The sequence below is a fragment of the Microcaecilia unicolor genome, chromosome 1 (genome assembly GCF_901765095.1).
Source record: "Microcaecilia unicolor chromosome 1, aMicUni1.1, whole genome shotgun sequence".
In the NCBI taxonomy this organism is placed as follows: domain Eukaryota; kingdom Metazoa; phylum Chordata; class Amphibia; order Gymnophiona; family Siphonopidae; genus Microcaecilia; species Microcaecilia unicolor.
Window position 1 is genome coordinate 349,275,943 of NC_044031.1, and position 20,910 is coordinate 349,296,852.

Sequence of the window (20,910 nt, forward strand, 5' to 3'; positions counted from 1 at the left end):
AGGGCCGCCGAGAGACTGGGCCAGGCCCGGGACAAGGCCACACCCGGGCCCCCCCCCCCCCCCTGAGGTCGCCGCCACTCCCCCTCCACCGGGCCGAGCCCCTGCATTGAAATCACAGCGCCTCTCACCTCCATGTGAAAGCGCTGCAGGCAGCAGCAGATCGCCTCCCTCCTTCGGGCCTCCTTCCCTCCCTGTGTCCCGCTCTCTTCTGACATAACTTCCGTGAGAGCGGGACACAGAGAGGGAAGGAAGCCCGAAGGGAGGCGATCTGCTGCTGCCTGCAGTGCTTTCACATAGAGGTGAGAGGCGCTGTGATTTCAATGCAGGGGGCCCGGCCCAGTGGCAGACAGTCAACGACGGACAGGGCCAGTCTTAGCAACTGCAAGGAGCTGTGCAGACCAGTTCGCTGGGGCCCACCCACCCCATCCAGCCCCGCTCCAGTATACCCAAAATGACAAAAAACAAATTAGCATACAGATTCTGCATGCAGCACAATACCAGAAAAACAGAACATTGCTATACATTGCAAAATAAGACAGCAGATGTAAATTCTCAAATTGGACATATTCCAAACATTAAAGTGAAATAAAATGATTTTTTTCTACCTTTGTTGTCTTGTGACTGTTTTTCAGATCATGTTGGTCCCAGTCTCTGATTCTGCTGCTCTCTTTCTGCTCCCTTAACTCCACTTTCAGAGTTTCCTTTCCATTTATTTCTTTACTTTCCTCCTTTCTTCTTCATTTCTTGCCCTACATCCATAGGTAAAAGCTGGGTCCTCCGCGGACTTGACTGGAAGAGGTATAGAGTGGATCCAGCTTTTGCCTATTTTCTCCAGTCATGTGCAGTTTTTCTCCTCTTTTCCCTTTCCCTCATCTCCATCAGGATGCATCTCCTTCCTCTCTCTCCTCCATCCATGTCCAGCATTTATTCTGTCTCTCCTCCCCGCCATCCATGTTCGTCTCATGTCCTCTCTTCCCTCCCCTCCATCTATATCCAGCATTTCAACTCTCCCCTCTCCTCCATCTGTAGCCAGAATTTCTCCTCTCCCCTCCATCCATGTGCATCTCCTTCCTGTCTTCCCTCTCTCCCATCCATGTCCAGCAATTCTCCTCTGCCCTCCCCTCCCATCTATGTCCAGTGATTCTCCTTTGCCCCATCTTCCCCTCTCATTCACATCCAGTGATTTTCCTCTGTCCCCTGCCCTCTCCTCCATCCATGTGCATCTCCTTCCTGTCTTCCCTCTCTCCCATCCATGTCCAGCAATTCTCCTCTGCCCTCCCCTCCCATCTATGTCCAGTGATTCTCCTTTGCCCCATCCTCCCCTCTCATTCACATCCAGTGATTTTCCTCTGTCCCCTGCCCTCTCCTCCATCCATGTGCATCTCCTTCCTGTCTTCCCTCTCTCCCATCCATGTCCAGCAATTCTCCTCTGCCCTCCCCTCCCATCTATGTCCAGTGATTCTCCTTTGCCCCATCCTCCCCTCTCATTCACATCCAGTGATTTTCCTCTGTCCCCTGCCCTCTCCTCCATCCATGTGCATCTCCTTCCTGTCTTCCCTCTCTCCCATCCATGTCCAGCAATTCTCCTCTGCCCTCCCCTCCCATCTATGTCCAGTGATTCTCCTTTGCCCCATCCTCCCCTCTCATTCACATCCAGTGATTTTCCTCTGTCCCCTGCCCTCTCCTCTCTCTCCCCTCCATCCATGTGCATCTCCTTCCTGTCTTCCCTCACTTCCATCCATGTCCAGCATTTCTCCTACCCTCCCCATCATCCATAGCAACTATCCTCTCTCCCCTGCCCTCCCTACCCATCCCCTTTGCTCCCTGTCCTCCCTTCCCCTTCATGTCCAATGACTCGCCCCAGGCCCCAACTTACCCCCCCCCTTTTCACCCCCCCCCCCTCCGAGTTTCAGTTCCCAGCCCCAGCTGTGCCATCAGTTTTCCACCACAGCCCTCCTCTCCTTACAGCCGCCCTGCATTTAAAAAGTTGCAGCGGCGGCGAAAACGCAGGCTCGTCTCTCCTTTAAGCCCTTCCCCTTCTCTCTCAGTGTGCACTGTGCCGCCTTCGCGGAAGCCGGAAATTACATCAGTGCACGCTAAGAGAGAAGGGGAAGGGCTTAAAGGAGAGACGAGCCTGCGTTTTCGCCGCCGCTGCAACTTTTTAAATGCAGGGCGGCTGGAACTTGGAAAGAAGCTGAGACGCCAACGATCTGGCAGGGAGCGACAGGAAGTGCCGCGGGGCCCCTGGAGGCGCGAGGCCCTGTGCGACCGCTCCTGACGACGGAGGGCGGGTGGGACTTCAGGCGCCGGGCCCCCCTGGAGGCCCGGGCCCGGGGAATTTTGTCCCCCCTGTCCCCCCCTCTCGGCGGCCCTGGTCAAGGATCAGAATAAATAGTAAAAGAGACAAGGGGCAGCCCTGACAAGTACCCCAGAAAATTGGAAAGGATTCTGATTTTATTCTGTTAACACACAACACTACCCCCTGAAAAAAAATCCTGTAATATTACAGGTGTCATCAAATAAAAAAATTCCATTGGGCTTTATCAAAAGCTTTTTCAGCATCAAAGTTAATGAGTATAGATGGGTCACCACCTCCAATGAAGTGAAAATACAGTGCATATTCCGAATAGAATATCTCCCTACTTGGGGGTCTGCAACTAAATAGGGAAGTATTCGGCAGAGTCTTTTTGCCACAATTTTAGCCAGCAATTTGGCCTCGTAGTTTGATGAGAGAAATTGGTCGATAAGATTCCACTTTTGTATGATCTCTCAGTAAGTTCACTTTGATCTACCATCTCACTAAACGCTGCCGCCAGGGGGGATGAAATCTCCTCTTTCAGCAATTTATAAAATTCTGACCAGTATCCATCTAGACCCCGAGCTTTAAACTGCACACTTTGAGTAATCACAAGTGAAACTTCCCCCTCTGTGACAGGAGTATTCAGCAGGGCATGATCCTTTGGGGAAATAGTAGGTAAGTCTAAAGCATTCAAATAGGTAGTGCCGTCTAACCCTAAATCTGTAAATTTCACAAACAGGCCCTCATAAAAATCATAAAAAAGCTTCAGGATTCCTTCATCATTCTGGATAGTCTTCCTGATTTTGTAAAGCGCTCACCCTATAGAGTCCGATTTTTTCTTTACAAGCCAGCAATTTCCCAGTTTTGTTACCAAATCTATATAGCTGATGAAGCAGCTCACTGAGGGCAGCCTGAGAAGTCAACAACCTTGCTTTATGAGAAGCAATGGGAGAGAAGCTAAATGTTTGTCTATCCATCTTGTCTTGTGACTCCAAAGCCAAAATGTCCTTGTCCCATAGTTTCTTTTGATGTGCATGGTAGGCTATTATTTCTCCTCTCAAAACCACCCTCACTGTTTCCCAGTATAAAATTAGTGTATCAATACAAGATTAGTTATATATGGCATAGTTGGCCCATTTTTCTAAATGTGAAATTGTGGGTCTGAATATAATTCCAGAGGAAGCCTCCAGAGGACAGAAGCACTAGAGAGCCGAGACAACCTCAATTCCATCCACACCATCGCATAATCTGACTTTTCACAAGGCCCTATTTCTGCCGCTGATACATGAGCCCATGAGATGGTAATATATAATCAATTTGGGCTTGCATATCATGGGCCTTAGAATGATGACTGCAATCTCAGTCAGTTGGGTGAAGTACACACCACACATCCAATAAGTTACAAAGCATGGGAACTTCCTTGGTTTTATCAATCTGAGCGACAGAAGAAACCGCAGACATGTCCATTGTGGGGTCAAACATTGAATTAAAATCACCCCCTAGGATGAAGGGGACACCCTTAAACTCCTGGAGAAGTCGGGCATAAAACTGTTTATCATAAAGACTGGGTGCATATATGTTACAAAGAACATAAGCGGAACTGAGGAGTGGTCTAGTGGTTAGAGCACCAGTCTTAACATCCAAAGGTGCCTGGTTCAAAGTCCACTGCTGTTCCTTGTGATCTTAGGCAAGTCAGTTAACCCTCCATTGCCTCAGGTACAAAATTAGATTGTGGCACTCCAGGGACAGAGAAATATGCAGTGTACCTGAATATAACTCACCTTGAGCTACTACTGAAAAGGTGTGAGAAAAATCTAAACAAATAAATATGTGTTTCTAGCAAATGTTAAATGCCCTCACGATCAGTTACTACACAATGGATGGTGGCATCTAATCCTTTCCATAAGATAACCACCCTTGCTTTTTTTTCCCCAAAGCAGGGGATTCATAGCAGGCTCCCATCTACCACCTGACCAGTTTTTTTTATGTTCAATGGAGGTTAAATGTGTTTCTTCTACAAATGTAATGGAAGCATGATGTCTATATACTGCCTCCCACATTCCAAGTTATAAACTGTAAATCTTTAAGTGATCTCTATTACAGAAAAGATATCAGGAAAAGAGGCAAAGCAATAACACCAGGGAGAATGTCCCAGCCACCATTCCCCCCTGAGACCTCGAATATCAAGTAATATGTTGGGTCTGAATTGGGTTAACCTCCTCCCTACCAGAACCCCCGAGTGAAAAGAAAGAAAAAAAAAGGCACCAAAGGTGCAATGGACACAGGAGAAGGTCCTTAAACACCCATCCCCAGCTCTCTCCTTCCTTCCCATGCCTAGCCTTATCCCTAAGATCCCCACAAAAGGACTGGTCCATGTTGACACAGCACCTCCATCCAGCCAACCATCCTAAGATATGAAAAGAGAATTACAAAGCCCCTACCCCTCCGGTTCAATGTATCTAACACCCTTCAGGTAGTAGGCAACAAGTATCACATAAAAAAAAAACAACAACAATAAGTATAAACAAGTTCACAGAATTGAAGTAGACAAAAGTTATAGTAGCAGATTGAGCTCCCCAGCCCAGGGGATCAAGCACTGCATAAGCAGCCATCATCGTGGTTCCCTCATTCACGAAGACATCCAGCTACAGAAGCACTTATAAAGATCCAAAAGGAAAATTCCCATAAAGTCTGCTAGGAAAAAGCCACGATGATCCAGTCAGAAATCCACAGCAATCCACTGGCCACAGTTAGAAGTAAGAACTGAGAAGTGACAGCCATTAAAAGGTCTCCAAAACAGAATGTAAATTTACACAGCAGCTGCAAAATCCGTAAAATTTATATTATATTATATTCCTTCCGGTTCAATGCGGATCACAATAAAGAGACTGGGAAATACATAAACGATTGATACAAAACAGACCTATAACACCTTATAAATCAGGAATGATTCAATGCAAATTTCTTAAATAAGTAGGTTTTTATCTATTTCCAAAACTGTCTATAATTAATCATGGAAGATAATATGCTTTGAATAGATCTGCCTAAACAAGCTGCCTGAAATGAAAAGAGAGTATCTAAAAGTTTAGTCCTTTTCTTTAAATATTGTATTGATGGATAAGCAAATAAAGCTAATGATCTAGTAATCCTAGATTTCTATAACAAAACAAAATGATGCAAAGGATATGAAGGGGCAAGACCGTATAAAATCTTGTACAGTAAACAGTAAAATTTAAATCTCAATCGGGCCTGTATAGGGAGCCAATGCAATTTTCTATAGTATTGAGAAAACAAGTCATATTTTGATAGTGAATAAATGAAGTGCAACGCCACATTTTGAACATTCTGTAATTTCTTCAAAATTTGTTTAGATGCTCCTAAATAAATGATGTTACAATAATCTAAGGAGCTCAAAATCAAAGATTGTACTATAAACTGAAAGTGTTTTTGATCGAAATATTTTCTTACACATCGTAAATTTCGCATCAACAAAAATGATCTTTGTATTAGTTTAGAAATCTGCGAATCTAATGAAACCTATTGTTCAGCTGAATTCCCAGAATTCATATAGCTGTCCTCTTCCCCCACTCTCAATCTCAGTTAGTAACACTCTCATCCTCCCCGTCTCATCCGCCCGCAACCTCGGAGTCATCTTCGACTCCTCCCTCTCCTTCTCGGCGCACATCCAGCAGACAGCCAAGACCTGTCGATTCTTCCTCTTTAACATCAACAAAATTCGCCCCTTCCTCTCTGAGCACACCACCCGAACTCTCATCCACGCTCTCATTACCTCTCGCCTTGACTACTGCAACCTACTCCTCACTGGCCTCCCACTTAACCACCTATCCCCCCTTCAATCCGTTCAGAACGCTGCTGCACGTCTTATATACCGCCAAAACCGATATACTCATATCACCCCTCTCCTCAGGTCACTTCACTAGCTTCCGATCAGATACCGCATTCAGTTCAAGCTTCTCCTTCTTACCTACAAATGCACTCGGTCTGCAGCCCCTCATTACCTCTCTACCCTCATCTCCCCTTACGTTCCCACCTGAAACCTCCGCTCTCAGGACAAATCCCTCCTCTCAGTACCCTTCTCCACCACCGCCAATTCCAGACTCCGCCCATTCTGCCTTGACTCAACCTATGCCTGGAATAGACTTCCTGAGCCCTTGCGCCAAGCCCCCTCCCTACCCATCTTCAAACCCTTACTCAAAGCCCACCTCTTCAATGTTGCTTTCGACACCTAACCTCTATACCTTTCAAGAAACCTAGACTGCCCCAATTTATTGACCCCTACTTAACTAACTGTACATTTGTCCTTTAGATTGTAAGCTCATTGAGCAGACACTGTCTTTCTATGTTAAATTGTACAGCGCTGTGTAACCCTAGTAGCGCTTTAGAAATGTTAAATAGTAGTAGTAGTAGAATTCATATAGAAGAAGAAAAATTGTATAAATACTGATTGATCATCACAGAGGTTTCAGCTTCTTCTCTAGAGCAACTAACTAACAGAAGATCAAAAGGAAATGATAGCCGTCGCTGAAACATCACCCTGGTAGGACTTCAGCAAACTACTTTGCAAAACATTCGCAATGAACCCGCTACAGGGTCTGGTCATAAGACAGCCAATCCAGATTGTAAAATTTCCAGGGAATACTCAGCAGTAAGTCTCTCATGCGAACTCAACCAAATATATACTCCAAGGTGAAGAGAAAAGAATATTTCACACTAAATGTACAGTCACATAGCTGAAGTGGCCTCTGACAGACATGAGACAAATGCTTGAGGATCTTCAGTTGTAGTATAAAAAGTGGTGTGGACTTTATGTGGACAACACTGCTTGCTGACCATTCCAGATTTTTGATTGTTTCATTTAGAAGATACAAGGAAACGTATATTTTCTTTTGCTGGCCTGAAAGATTGGAATAAATTGCCCGGGTCTATTAGGGCACAGAAGAATTCAAGTTTCTTTAAGAGACTGCTGAAACAGTATTTGTTGGTGCAAGCTACACAGTGACCTCAGTGGACATTTCATGTTGTTGTGTGATGTTTTCAATGAGTTTGTATTACTTTTGATGTGCATTGTTTTATATGTTTTATTATTATGTATGTTTGAGTTGTTCACTGCTCAGCGAAGAACATTGATCTGGCAGGCGCTGCTTGTTCTGGTCTTTCTTTACAGATTTTGAAGCCATCACAGAGTCGAAGCTGGGTGAAATTTTCCCCAGAGGTTCCAGAGGTAAACTCAATGGGAATCAGAGCAACGATGGAATTAACTCATGGGTAGAAGCCTAGATTTTAGAAGGACAGAGTTGCAGAGGAGCTATGCTATTCAGTGTCCATTCCTGCCCATCGCATCACACGACCTCCTTTCATCTTTTTCTAAAAGAGAAGGTTAAACCCTCTTGCTTTGGCCATAATCATAATGCAATAATACAATCATGTATCAAAGGGGAGGGCATTCACCTCACAATGTAAAGGTTCTTAGTCTCAGCCTTAAGATCAAGAACAGCCTTCCTTAGCACATAGTTCAGTAATTATATTTGATCTTAGTCAAAAGGCTGATTAGGATGACTTTTGGCCTCAAATTTAGGTTTAGAGGAGTCTGATAAAGCCCAATGCCAGAGAAAGAAGGAGGTCCAATACTTCCACAAACAAACCAAGAACATCAAAATACACAGAGGTGGAAGAACGCCAGATCCAAAAAGACCAGTCCAGAAGACATAGAAGTCAGAGCACCAAAACAAATTTTATTTGGACCCTACACGGTCCGTGTCACGTTTGTGACTGCTTTCCATGTGGGTGCTCTCCTTACCCTCTGGTGGCCAGAACTGGTGGCTGCTATGGACTGTTTTCTGCTGTCTTCCATGTTCTAGACTTCAGTGAGTCCGGTCCAGATTTTCCAGGTTGCCAGCCTTGCTCTGCTGGGTTGTTCTGGAACAGCACCCTTACTTGGCTGGTGATTTACTGCATCTGTGGGTCAGCTGCTGAGGGGCTTATTAGCTTCTGTGAGCCTTGCTTGCCTGGCCTTGGTATCAAAGGTCATCCATGAGTTCCTGGTGGTTTGTTGGAGTTCCTCTGAAAGTTTCCTTTGTGTTGGACCCTGCCTGTTCCTGGACTTTGACTTTGCTTGCTTTCTGTGCCTGTGACCCTTGGCCTAGACCTGGACCTGGACTTTGCTTTCCGCCTGCCTATAGACTCTGGTTAGTTTATGGATTACCCATGTTTGCTGCCGCCCCTTTGACCTTGCTGTGCTACTGGATAATGTTTACTGTCTACTATTAAAGCCTCTTCTAGTTATATTCTGTGGTTCCTGCCTGTTGTGTTCAGTACTGCTTTCTGCTTGGGTGATTTGCCTGCCGCTGCCGCTCCTCGACAGTGGCCCAAGGGTTCAGAAACCTAGTTCCTGCTTTGAGAACGTGACAGTCCGTGTTTCGGCTACACAACCTTCATCTGGGGTATAAAAACATAGAATCAAAAGCCCAATGCCCACCATTCCAAAAGGTTGGTTAAGAAAGTCATGCAGGTTCATTGTCACCCACTAGGATTACCCAGCTACAGCCAGGAAACCAAAAGCTAACAGAAAATACATGGGAAACTATAGAGAGATGTCCAAAACAAATTTTTGCTCAGTGCTTTTCTAAGTAATCTTGTATTACACAAGCAATACAAAGTTAATGTTGAAGTTCTTCCTTCCTAAGAACAGGTCTAGAGGGGGTCCAGCTTCTTCGCATATCCCAACCCCCATATCTATACAGGCTATTATCATAGTACCTGACAGTAGTAGGCAGTATTCACTACAGCCACTGTGCCAGTATTTTGAGAAGAAAGGCAGAGCTCTGTTGACTTCATTAAAGGTGATATTGTCATCCAGTCAAGCTAAGGATTGAGGCCTAAAAAACCCCACCCTTTTCAGGTGGTAAATCAGGATTCCTGATCCATGATTACTATTTAAAGCTGTTAAAAAAAAATCATAGTCCTGCCTCCCCTGAGTCCCTTGACTACCACTAGTCACCAGCCCCACCAAGTAAAATCTCTAGTGCCCTCTACACCAGCTCCTCCTATATCCTCAACTGAAGAAAACATTTGCTATGTGTTTAATGTAATTCCATTTCCTATTTCCTGTTTGTATTGTAAGGAGGCTGGGGAGTCTAGGCAGGTTAGGATAAGGTATGGGTCAAGACTACATCCCCACAAGACCCTGAGAGAAGGAATCAGGGTGGTAAGATCAAAAACCTGTTAGGGACTCCACATGGAAGGGAGGGAGGTAAAGACTGGAAAGAGCAGCTACTATGGCAGACAAGGGCCAGAAGGGGGAGCAGTGATGAAAAAGCTCAATTTCCTTGAGTTAAAAATCAGTACTAGATTCCTCCCACCTGGGAGGAAGGGGAGAGATCAAACCAACAAACTGCCAGAGAGGCAGAGTTAAAGGTTGACCGTTGGAAGAAGACTGGAGCCTACCACCATTTCCAGAGAGACATTTGCAGCCTTGTTACAGTATTTGCAGTATTAACACTAATGCACATAGGGAAAGAGAAAGGGATAGGGGATTGCATTTGATATAGCACCTTTCTGTGGTTACAATCAAAGTGGTTTTATATACAGGTACTTATTTGTACCTAGGGCAATGGATGGTTAAGTGACTTGCCAGAGTCACAAAGAGCTGCAGTGGGAATTGAACCCAGTTCCCCTAGTTCTCAGACCACCACACATCAGCACATAATGTATACCTGGAGCTTGAGAGGTCCCATGTGTTTCACTGGAGGTGGCTGGCAAGGTTGGCGCACCACAAAAATCTGCTTCGTCAGCAAGGCAGAGCTAACGTTGTTGAAGCAGCGAACCTCCACGGTAAATTCTCCTTCCCTGCATTCACAAAAGTTCATGAAATGTTCATGATTTGAAGAAATAAATAACAAGTTACAGCAAATCAGATCTGAAATAAGAACTTTACTGAATTACTAACTGCAGCTGCAGTTGCATAGGGGAAGCTAGCCAGGAGACTGTTAGAATTCTAATGGTAATGAGTAAGATATGGGGCAGCAGCAACACCAGTGCAAATATGTCTCCTTTCATTGCACTAACATGTACTCAAGGCAAAAGTGCAGAATATTTCTATTAACTAATTTGGAGAGCATTGCCAAATTCCTGTAACTCCCACCCTCTGTTCATGACAGGAGCATTTATGAACAGTAACAAAGTTGGCTAGTGATTTAATAAGAGAACCAATGAGTTCCAACAAGAGTTAATGCCAACATTTTCTTCTGCAAGTGCAAGCAGGATCCTTTTTAGGCAAAACTTGTCTCCATTATTTTGGTTTGGCAATAAATATTGCTTACACTAACAAGAAAATAATTTGTTATGCCTCCTCAAGAGATTCCACCAAGGTCCCCAACCTGACAGCTTCCACGTGGATGTGTCAGCAGTAGCACAAATATGTAGAAGCGGAGATTTCACAACTTCCACATGTAAGTGGCTTGACTTCTATAGTTGCCCCATTTTACAAAGTTACATGTGTGCCACCGATTAAGTAGTGAGGCTGCAATTTCAACTTGGTTTCATTTTGCAGGTTGAATTAAACTAAATGGGATTAAAGATCTTAATCCCTCATGAAAAGCCCTGGCCAAAACAAGCACTTTTTATAAACCTAAGCTGGTGTCCCTGAGCTGGGATGAAACCAAATGTGGAAATTTTTCTCCATGCACACATGTTTATTCCTGCCCAAACCATGCCCTCTTGAAATCTTTAGGTCATGTGGATCTCCACCTGTAAACAGTGGCTTTCTGAAACTGGCATTTAGCAAGTGTGCAACATACACGTGTAAATGCTGCTATGTACCCACGCCTTGGGACACACCCAGCATCTCAGGTTTTCAGGATACCCACAGTGAATATGTATGAAACAGATCTGTATAAAATGGAGGCAGTGTATGCAAATTTATCTCATGCATATTCATTGTGGGTATCCTGAAGACCTGAGATGCTGGGTTTGAGAATCCCTGTTCTAAACTAATGGCTTAAATGTCCTAATGGATTGTTCTAGGATAGTCCAGTGGCTTAGTGACAGGTGCTGCACACTGCTTTGTAAATGGGAAATGACTGCTATAGATTGAATTTGATTGGTTGCTGCCTTATATTGCCAATGTATCATAGTAGTCCACGATTTTGATTAGCACTATGCCCCTGGACCAGCCTAGAATGATCGATTTTAAGGATGGTGATGCGAGCTCCTGATACAAATGCCAGGGTGGCTGCATTTCATTCTCTAGACTTTTCCCAGTGGCTGGACAGACTGCATGGAGCATGCTTAATGCACGGCTGTGTTTACCTGTTGTAAATATGGTACGCTGTGTTCCTTCCGAGTCTAACAGTGCCATCTCCGAAACTCCACAGATACGTTACATTTGTCCCTGAGTATATTCTGCACTCAAAAGTGGCAGTGGTATTGATCAGCACAGATGCCCTTGCAACAAGCCTATTGGGGACTATTCTTTCCTGTACGGCTATGGTAGCAATGGCAGAGGTAAATGAACTGATGTGATTAGAAGCATTGACTATCACATTATACCTGCAAAAGAAAATAAAACAGAGATGCAAGAAGAGTTAATTTGCAAGGAAATGAAATAATCTCAAACTATTCACTTTAAACTGTGTGGTACTTCAAAGGTGCATATTTCATGTCAATTAAATAATGCACTTTTACGTTACCTTTGAAATTATTTGCACTGCTTTACTGCATTCTTGAATAGGGTCTTGCCAGCAGTTATTTTATGCATTGTTGTATTGCTTATAATCAGTAAAATTAAAACAAAATTATGTTGGAAATCCCAGTTGTTTACCTTCATTTATAATGTATAATGATATTAGATGAATGAGGCAGAACAGTTTTACAAATTGCACTCATGAAGATCAGCCTACAAGCAATGTTTTATGTGTAGACAGTAATTCAGTACCAACATCATTATCTGAAGGTTGGGAACTGATTTTGCCATCATCAAGCAATATAGAAGATGCTGTATATTAACACTGGAATTAAAATAAAATGGTGATAATTTCTCTTGCATTTGAGTCGATGCACATTTTTTTTTAAACTTTAACTTTTTATTGAAAATTATTTCAACCACACTTAACATCACAAACCTTGAGCAGTATAGTCAGCGTCTTGCATTTCAACTTTTAAACAGTCCTTACTTCAGGAACCAATTAGCCATAACCCCTCTGTCCCTGCTCAGTTCAATCCCCAAAAAGAAATCCCAACCCCCACCCTCTCCATTTAATGCCCCTCCCCCCTCCCATCCCCCTCTCCCCCCTATATTGTTGCCAACCACCCTTGTAATCGGGACCAACCCCTCTGCCTTCGCAATTCTCCATCCCTACGGTACGCTGTGAGTCTTTCCAGCTGTACCAGCTGCTCGACTTTCTCCTTCCACTCACCCATGGAAGGAGGGTTCTGATCTTTCCACCGTCTGGCAATGAGGCATTTTGCCGCCGCCAGGCCCCACCTTAATAATTTGGTCCTCTCCCATGACTCACTTTCGTTATTCATTCCCAACAAGCACACCCGTGGACTACACCCCATCGAAATCCCTGTCATTTTAACCATAGTTTTAACGACTTCTATCCAGAATGGCAGTACCCGGGTACAGGACCACCAAATATGCAGGAAAGTACCCTTCTCCTGGCCACATCTCCAGCACCGGTCAGAAGCAGTTGGGTACATACACTTAAGTCGCTCGGGGGTGTAGTACCACCTAGAAAGCACCTTATATACATTTTCTTGCACTATAGCACAAGTAGAGGCCCGCTGGACCTCCCCACAGATCCGTTCCCACTCCTGATCACTAAAAGTATATTTCAAATCCAATTCCCATGCCTCTTTAAAGCGGAATGGGGTGGAATCACTGCCCCTAATAAATCTATAGATTACTGAGATGGTCTTTGGCATCTTCCGTAGCATACCCCACAAATTCTCCAAGGCCGACAGTCGCTCAAAAGAGCATGGTTCGGGATAAGGTATCTTTCAAAGATATCACCATAACAGGGAAGATAGAGTATCCTGATAGTGAGGTTGCAAAAGAGATTGTAGTAGATCGGGTATCTTTAAATAACAATAAAAATCAGACAAAAGATTGCCAATTAATACTGTCAAGTACTAAGCATGATGTACTTAGGAACAACAAACATAGTTTGAAATGTCTATATGCGAATGCCAGGAGCCTAAGAAATAAGATGGGGGAGTTGGAATATATTGCACTAAATGAAAAATTAGATATAATAGGCATCTCTGAGACCTGGTGGAAGGAGGATAACCAGTGGGACACTGTCATACCGGGGTACAAATTATATCGTAGTGATAGGGTGAATCGGATTGGTGGAGGGGTAGCATTGTATATTAACGAGAGCCTTGAATCAAATAGATTGAAAATTCTGCAGGAAACAAAACACTCCTTGGAATCACTGTGGATTGAAATTCCATGTGCAAAGGGGAAAAGGATAGTGATAGGAGTGTACTACCGTCCGCCTGGCCAGGACGAACAGACGGATGCGGAAATGTTAAAGGAAATCAGGGACGCAAACAAACTGGGCAACACAATAATAATGGGGGATTTCAATTACCCGCATATAGACTGGGTTAATGTAACATCTGTACACGCAAGGGACATAAGATTTCTTGATGAAATCAAGGACAGCTTCATGGAACAGCTAGATCAGGAGCCGACAAGAGAAGGAAAAATACTAGACTTAGTCCTTAGTGGTGCTCATGATCTAGTGCAGGGGGTAACGATACGAGGGCCGCTTGATAACAGTGATCATAATATGATCGGTTTTGATATTGGCATTGAAGGAAGTGAAACTAGGAAATCAAGTACGCTAGCGTTTAACTATAGAAAAGGTGATTACGACAAAATGAGAAAAATGGTGAAAAAAAGACTGAAAGGAGCAGCTCGCAGAGTAAAAAACTTGCATCAGGCGTGGATGCTGTTTAAAAACACCATCCTGGAGGTTCAGGACAAATATATTCCACGTATTAGAAAAAAGGGAAAAAAGACTAAACGTCAGCCGGCGTGGCTAAACAGTAAGATAAAGGAAATCATTAGAGCCAAAAAACAATCCTTCAGAAAGTGGAGAAGAGAACCAACTGAAAGTAACAGGATAGATCATAAGGAATGCCAAGCCAAATGCAAAGCGGAGATAAGGAGGGCAAAAAAGGACTTTGAGAAGAAATTAGCGTTGGAAGCAAAAATACATAGTAAAAATTTTTTTAGATACATTAAAAGCAGGAAACCGGCCAAAGAGTCGGTTGGGCCGCTGGACGAAAATGGTGTTAAAGGGGCGATCAAGGAGGACAAAGCCGTAGCGGAGAAATTAAATGAATTCTTTGCTTCGGTCTTCACCGAGGAGGATTTGGGGGGGACACCGGTGCCGGAAAGAATATTTGAAGCGGGGGAGTCGGAGAAACTAAACAAATTCTCTGTAACCTTGGAGGATGTAATGGGTCAGTTCAGCAAGCTGAAGAGTAGTAAATCACCGGGACCTGATGGTATTCATCCCAGAGTATTAATAGAACTAAAAAATGAACTTGCGGAGCTACTGTTAGAAATATGCAATCTGTCCCTAAAATCGAGTGTAGTACCGGAAGACTGGAGGGTAGCCAAAGTTACTCCGATTTTTAAGAAGGGTTCCAGAGGAGATCCGGGAAATTATAGACCGGTGAGTCTGACGTCGGTGCCGGGCAAGATGGTGGAGGCTATTATTAAGAATAAAATTGCAGAGCATATACAAAAACATGGACTGATGAGACAAAGTCAGCACAGATTTAGTGAAGGGAAGTCTTGCCTCACCAATCTAATGCATTTTTTTGAGGGGGTAAGCAAACATGTGGACAATGGGGAGCCGGTTGATATTGTATATCTGGATTTTCAGAAGGCGTTTGACAAAGTGCCGCACGAAAGACTCCTGAAGAAATTGCAGAGTCATGGAATCGGAGGTAGGGTATTATTATGGATTAAGAACTGGTTGAAAGATAGGAAGCAGAGAGTAGGATTGCGTGGCCAGTGTTCTCAGTGGAGGAGGGTAGTTAGTGGGGTCCCGCAGGGGTCTGTGCTGGGTCCGTTGCTTTTTAATCTATTTATAAATGACCTAGAGATGGGAATAACTAGTGAGGTAATTAAATTCGCCGATGACACAAAATTATTCAGGGTCGTCAAGTCGCAGGAGGAATGTGAACGATTACAGGAGGACCTTGCGAGACTGGGAGAATGGGCGTGCAAGTGGCAGATGAAGTTCAATGTTGACAAGTGCAAAGTGATGCATGTGGGTAAGAGGAACCCGAATTATAGCTACGTCTTGCAAGGTTCCGCGTTAGGAGTTACGGATCAAGAAAGGGATCTGGGTGTCGTCGTCGATGATACGCTGAAACCTTCTGCTCAGTGTGCTGCTGCGGCTAGGAAAGCGAATAGAATGTTGGGTGTTATTAGGAAGGGTATGGAGTCCAGGTGTGCGGATGTTATAATGCCGTTGTATCGCTCCATGGTGCGACCGCACCTGGAGTATTGTGTTCAGTACTGGTCTCCGTATCTCAAAAAAGATATAGTAGAATTGGAAAAGGTACAGCGAAGGGCGACGAAAATGATAGTGGGGATGGGACGACTTTCCTATGAAGAGAGGCTGAGAAGGCTAGGGCTTTTCAGCTTGGAGAAGAGACGGCTGAGGGGAGATATGATAGAAGTGTATAAAATAATGAGTGGAATGGATCGGGTGGATGTGAAGCGACTGTTCACGCTATCCAAAAATACTAGGACTAGAGGGCATGAGTTGAAGCTACAGTGTGGTAAATTTAAAACGAATCGGAGAAAATATTTCTTCACCCAACGTGTAATTAGACTCTGGAATTCGTTGCCGGAGAACGTGGTACGGGCGGTTAGCTTGACGGAGTTTAAAAAGGGGTTAGATAGATTCCTAAAGGACAAGTCCATAGACCGCTATTAAATGGACTTGGAAAAATTCCGCATTTTTAGGTATAACTTGTCTGGAATGTTTTTACGTTTGGGGAGCGTGCCAGGTGCCCTTGACCTGGATTGGCCACTGTCGGTGACAGGATGCTGGGCTAGATGGACCTTTGGTCTTTCCCAGTATGGCACTACTTATGTACTTATGTACTTATGTACCTGTATGTTGTGTCCCCTCCACCCCACGGTCCCCATAAATAGTGTAACTTGTATATAAGAGAAACGGTCACTTTCAGGTAACCCATATTGCGACCTTAGATCCTCAAAAGATTTGATCTGACTTCCCTGCATCAAATCCCGGAAATTCGATATACCCAAATGATCCCAGCTCCAGAATACCCTATTCTCTTTCCCTGCCCCGAATTTCGGTTCCCATCTGATCCCCACCCTGGTGGACACCTTCTCCCCCTGGCCCTACTTCCTCCGAAACTCCTCCCACACCTGTAAGAGATGTCGGCAAAAAGGATTTTCCACCCCTGCCAACCGGGCCCCTAGTTCCTCAGTAGTCCATAACAGGGATTTCAAGCTCATCCACAGACAGAATCCCCCTTGTAGTGACATACAATCCAGAGCTGGAAAAACTGAGGAAAATCATAAGAGATCTACAACCTATACTCCAGGAGGATGAATTACTGAAAGAGATATTCCCATCCCCACAAGTACTGGCCTTCCGACAGCCACCAAACTTAAAACACAAGCTAATCAGAAGTAAACTTCCATCACAGACTGAAAAGGAACAGAAGGGCACACTTCCCTGTAATTTATCCAGTTGCAAACTATGCCAAAATATTTCACAGGACCCCACAGTCATCCACAAAGGAAAGATATTCAACATAAAGGAATCTTTCACTTGCTCATCTTCCAATGTGGTATATATCATTCAGTGTAAAAAATGTAATGAAGGATGCTATATTGGAGAAACAGGCCAGATGCTTAAGACAAGATTCAATTTACATAGACATCACATGAACAATACTGGTGCCAATAGGGCTCCCACTTCTGTTGGTCAGCATTTTACAGGACCAGGACACTGTACCAGTGACTTCACAGTGAGAATCCTGAAAGGTAACTTTAAAACCATACAAGAACATAAGACCTTTGAAGTCAGAATGATTGAATATTTTAACACCCAACAGAAAGGACTTAACAAGGATCTGGGGTTCCTAGCCCATTATAAACCATAAAGCTGTATTTCTCTGTTGATCACCCCACCCCTCACCTATCCACACCCATCCTGTTAGAATATCAATAATATGCTTTGATGTCCCCATGCATACCTCCTACCCACCCCCATCCTCCCACCCTGTCAGACTGTCATAGTAATGCTTGAATGTTTTCACTTATATACACTGTCAGCTAGCACATTTGCTTATTTCCAATCTGACGAAGAAGGGCAACCTTCGAAAGCTAATCAAGAAATGTATTAAGTTATGTCCAATAAAAAAGGTATCATCTTATTTTCTTTTCCATGTTTGATTTTGTTTGATTTCTATTGATAACCTTAAGAGTGGACTAACACGGCTACCACACTCCTCTACTTAAGCTCCTCAATGGGAAGTACTCCTGTTCTATCTGACGCACTAGCTTCATATGTTTCCTCTCCCACTCGAGGACCATCTTCACCTGAGCCGCTTGATAATACCACTCCAGTCGGGGCACAGCTCTACCTCCTCTTCCCACTTCTCCCAACAACACCCTCCCTGCCAATCTAGGGGGTTTACCCTTCCAAATAAATTGAAATATTAAACGTTGTAGCTTTTGCAGTATCCCTCTGGGCAGCGCAACCGGCAAGCACTGAAATAAAAATAGCAACCGGGGGAGAATATTCATTTGTATGACTGCTATCCTTCCCCACCAGGATACCCACATTCCCTGCCATCTGGACAGATCATGCCGAATGCGATCTACGATTTTCCCATAATTAAGGTCGAAAAGCTTTTTTAAATCCTTAGGTATAAGGACCCCCAAATATCTTATATACTTCTTTGCCCATTTAAATGCAAACTGTCGTTGCAACTGATGTTCCATGTCTTGGGAAACCGTAATGCCTAGGACTTCACTTTTGTCCATGTTGACTCTAAGCCCCGCAAATTGTTCGTATGCCCCCAACACCTCCCCCACTACCCCTAATGTTGTCTCTGGCTCTGTTACATATAGTAACAAATCATCTGCATATAAAGCCACTCGGTGTTCCTTCGCTCCTACTGTAAAGCCCCGATATATGGGAGGTCCCCGTATTAGCTCTGCTAAAGGCTCAATATACAAAACAAATAATAAGGGGGAAAGGGGACACCCCTGTCTAGTCCCCCTCCGAATATCAAAAAATGGCGTGTATTGCCCATTAACCTGAATTCTAGCTTTTGGGGCCTTATATAGTGCTGAAAACCAACTATAGAAGTTGTCTCCAACTCCCACCCATCTCATCACTTTGCTCAGAAACACCCAGTCCACCCTGTCGAACGCTTTTTTGGCATCTATCGCTAGCATCAGGGCCCCTGGGAGCCTCTGTTGCGCTTCCCACTGCAAGTGCAGGGTCCGTCTCCTACCCTACATTATCCCCTACCTGCCTGCCTGGGAAAACCCCGACTGATCCTCTCCTTTCAACCCGGGAAGAACCCTCCCCAGCCGATTAGCCAACACTTTGGCAAGGATCTTAACATCAACATTTAGCAACGAAATTGGGCGATAAGACCCACACAATTTGGGGTCCTTCCCTGGTTTTAATAACAGCATGATCCCTGCCTCCATCATAGAATTCGCTAGCCTCTCTCCCTCCAAAACCCCATTCCCGAGTCTAAGTAGATGGGGTCCCAGTTCTTCCACATAGCATTTGTAAAAGCGGGCGGTGTACCCATCCAGCCCCGGGGCCTTCCCATTCGGGAGTGACCTGACAACCCTCAGCACCTCCCCCCACCTGAGCGGCTCGCCCAGACGTCCCCTTTCCTCAGCTGACAGATGTGGCAAGGGGATCTGGTCCAGAAAAGCCTTCATTTTATCCATATCTATCTCTTCTCTAGCACTATATAAGTTCTCATAATAGGCCCGAAATCCTTTCGCTATATCTACATCTGTATAATACCACCCTCCATTCCCAGCTTTCAATTTTTGGATCAGGGTCTTAACCCTCCTCGCTCTCAGCTTCCTTGCTAGCAATGCACTAGACTTATTTGAATACTCAAAAACCCTCTGTTTCCACTTATTTTGCATAAACTCAATCTCTTGCATTTGTAGCCCCGCCAGCGCCCTTCTCACCTCGCGAAGTTCCTGTCCCACCTGACTTGTAGGTCTCCTTTTATGCTGTTTCTCTATGCAATGATTGTCTCTCCCTTTCCCTTTTTCGCCGTGCCCCCCATTTAATTAAAACCCCTCTCACTACAGCTTTCATTGTATCCCATAGGGATCCCTCCAATATTTCTCCGGTATCATTAAGTTCAAAAAATTCCACTATTGCGTTCCTAACCTCCTCCCTCACCATTTCATCCCCTAATAGGGTTTTGTTACGCTTCCAAAACCCCCTCCTCTGCTCCCCCTTCAACCCCTTCAGTTTAATCCATACCAGAGCATGATCCGATATGAGGCTTGTCCCTATCTCTGCCTCTACCAGTGATTGCCAACTGTTTCAGTGTACCCACATACTGTCTATCCGCGCATATGTCTGTGCAGCATGGGAAAAGTGGGTATAGTTCCTCTGCGCCCTGTGCAGCAGACGTCATCCATCCACCACTTCGCATTCTCTCAGAAAAGACAACAAGGCCTTACGTCCCGGGCTCCCCACCCCTCTATGTCCTTTGGAGTGGTCTAACTCCCCATCTGGGGCAATATTAAAGTCTCCCCCAATGATCACTTGGCCTCTAAGAAAACCTTGAATCTCTCCCTTTAATGTGTCAAAAAACTGCTTCTGACCTTCATTTGGTGCATAAATATTAAGGATAGTTATTTCCTTACCTTGTAGTAACCCTCTGATTCCCAAGCATCTACCACTCAGATCCCGGAATTCCTCCTGAATGTGCAGCCCACAGGTGCGCTTCACCAGTATTGCCACTCCCCCCACTTTCCTAGGTTCCCGGCCCTAATGTACCCGAATGTCTTTAAAGGACCTGTGTCTCAATAGATGGCTATCCCTGGGGCGCAGATGCGTCTCCTGTATCAGGGACACATCCCATTGCATTCTATGTAGTTCTTTAAAAACCCGACTCCTTTTTCCTGGGTGGTTAAGCCCATTGACATTCCATGAGCCTACTATTAGTAAGTCCCCCCTTCCATCTATCCCCCTCCCATCCCTCCCTACCCCTTCCCTCCATCGCTCTTCCCACCCTCCCCCTAGCTGATCCCAGAGTCTCCTGACCAGCCAAAATAGGAAAGTCACCATCCCGTCCCCGAGGCTTTAGTCAAAACATACTTAGTATTTTAAAATCCCCCCTCCAGCTTTCCCTACCCTCCATTCGCCATACATTCACCCTTTCAATCCCCTGCCCTCCTATCCAGCCCTACCCTCGTTCCCAGTCCAGCATCCTTCCCTTCCCCCACAAACTCCTAACCCCCATCTTAAATCATTAGTCCAGAATCAGTGCCAACTCCCAGATTCTCCTTCAAGATAATCCAC

At 44.6% G+C, this 20,910-nt stretch overlaps 1 protein-coding gene across 1 annotated transcript in view; it reads right to left on the minus strand.

Moving 5' to 3' along the window:
• LOC115474082 (polycystic kidney disease protein 1-like 1) overlaps positions 1-20,910 on the minus strand; it is an 868,156-nt gene that overhangs the window by 410,065 nt on the left and 437,181 nt on the right. The window contains exons 11-12 of the mRNA XM_030209405.1: positions 11,627-11,866; positions 10,033-10,165 (exon numbers count right to left, since the gene is read on the minus strand). Of these exons, the coding sequence (XP_030065265.1) occupies positions 10,033-10,165; positions 11,627-11,866 (373 nt within the window). The remainder of the gene's footprint in view (positions 1-10,032; positions 10,166-11,626; positions 11,867-20,910) is intronic.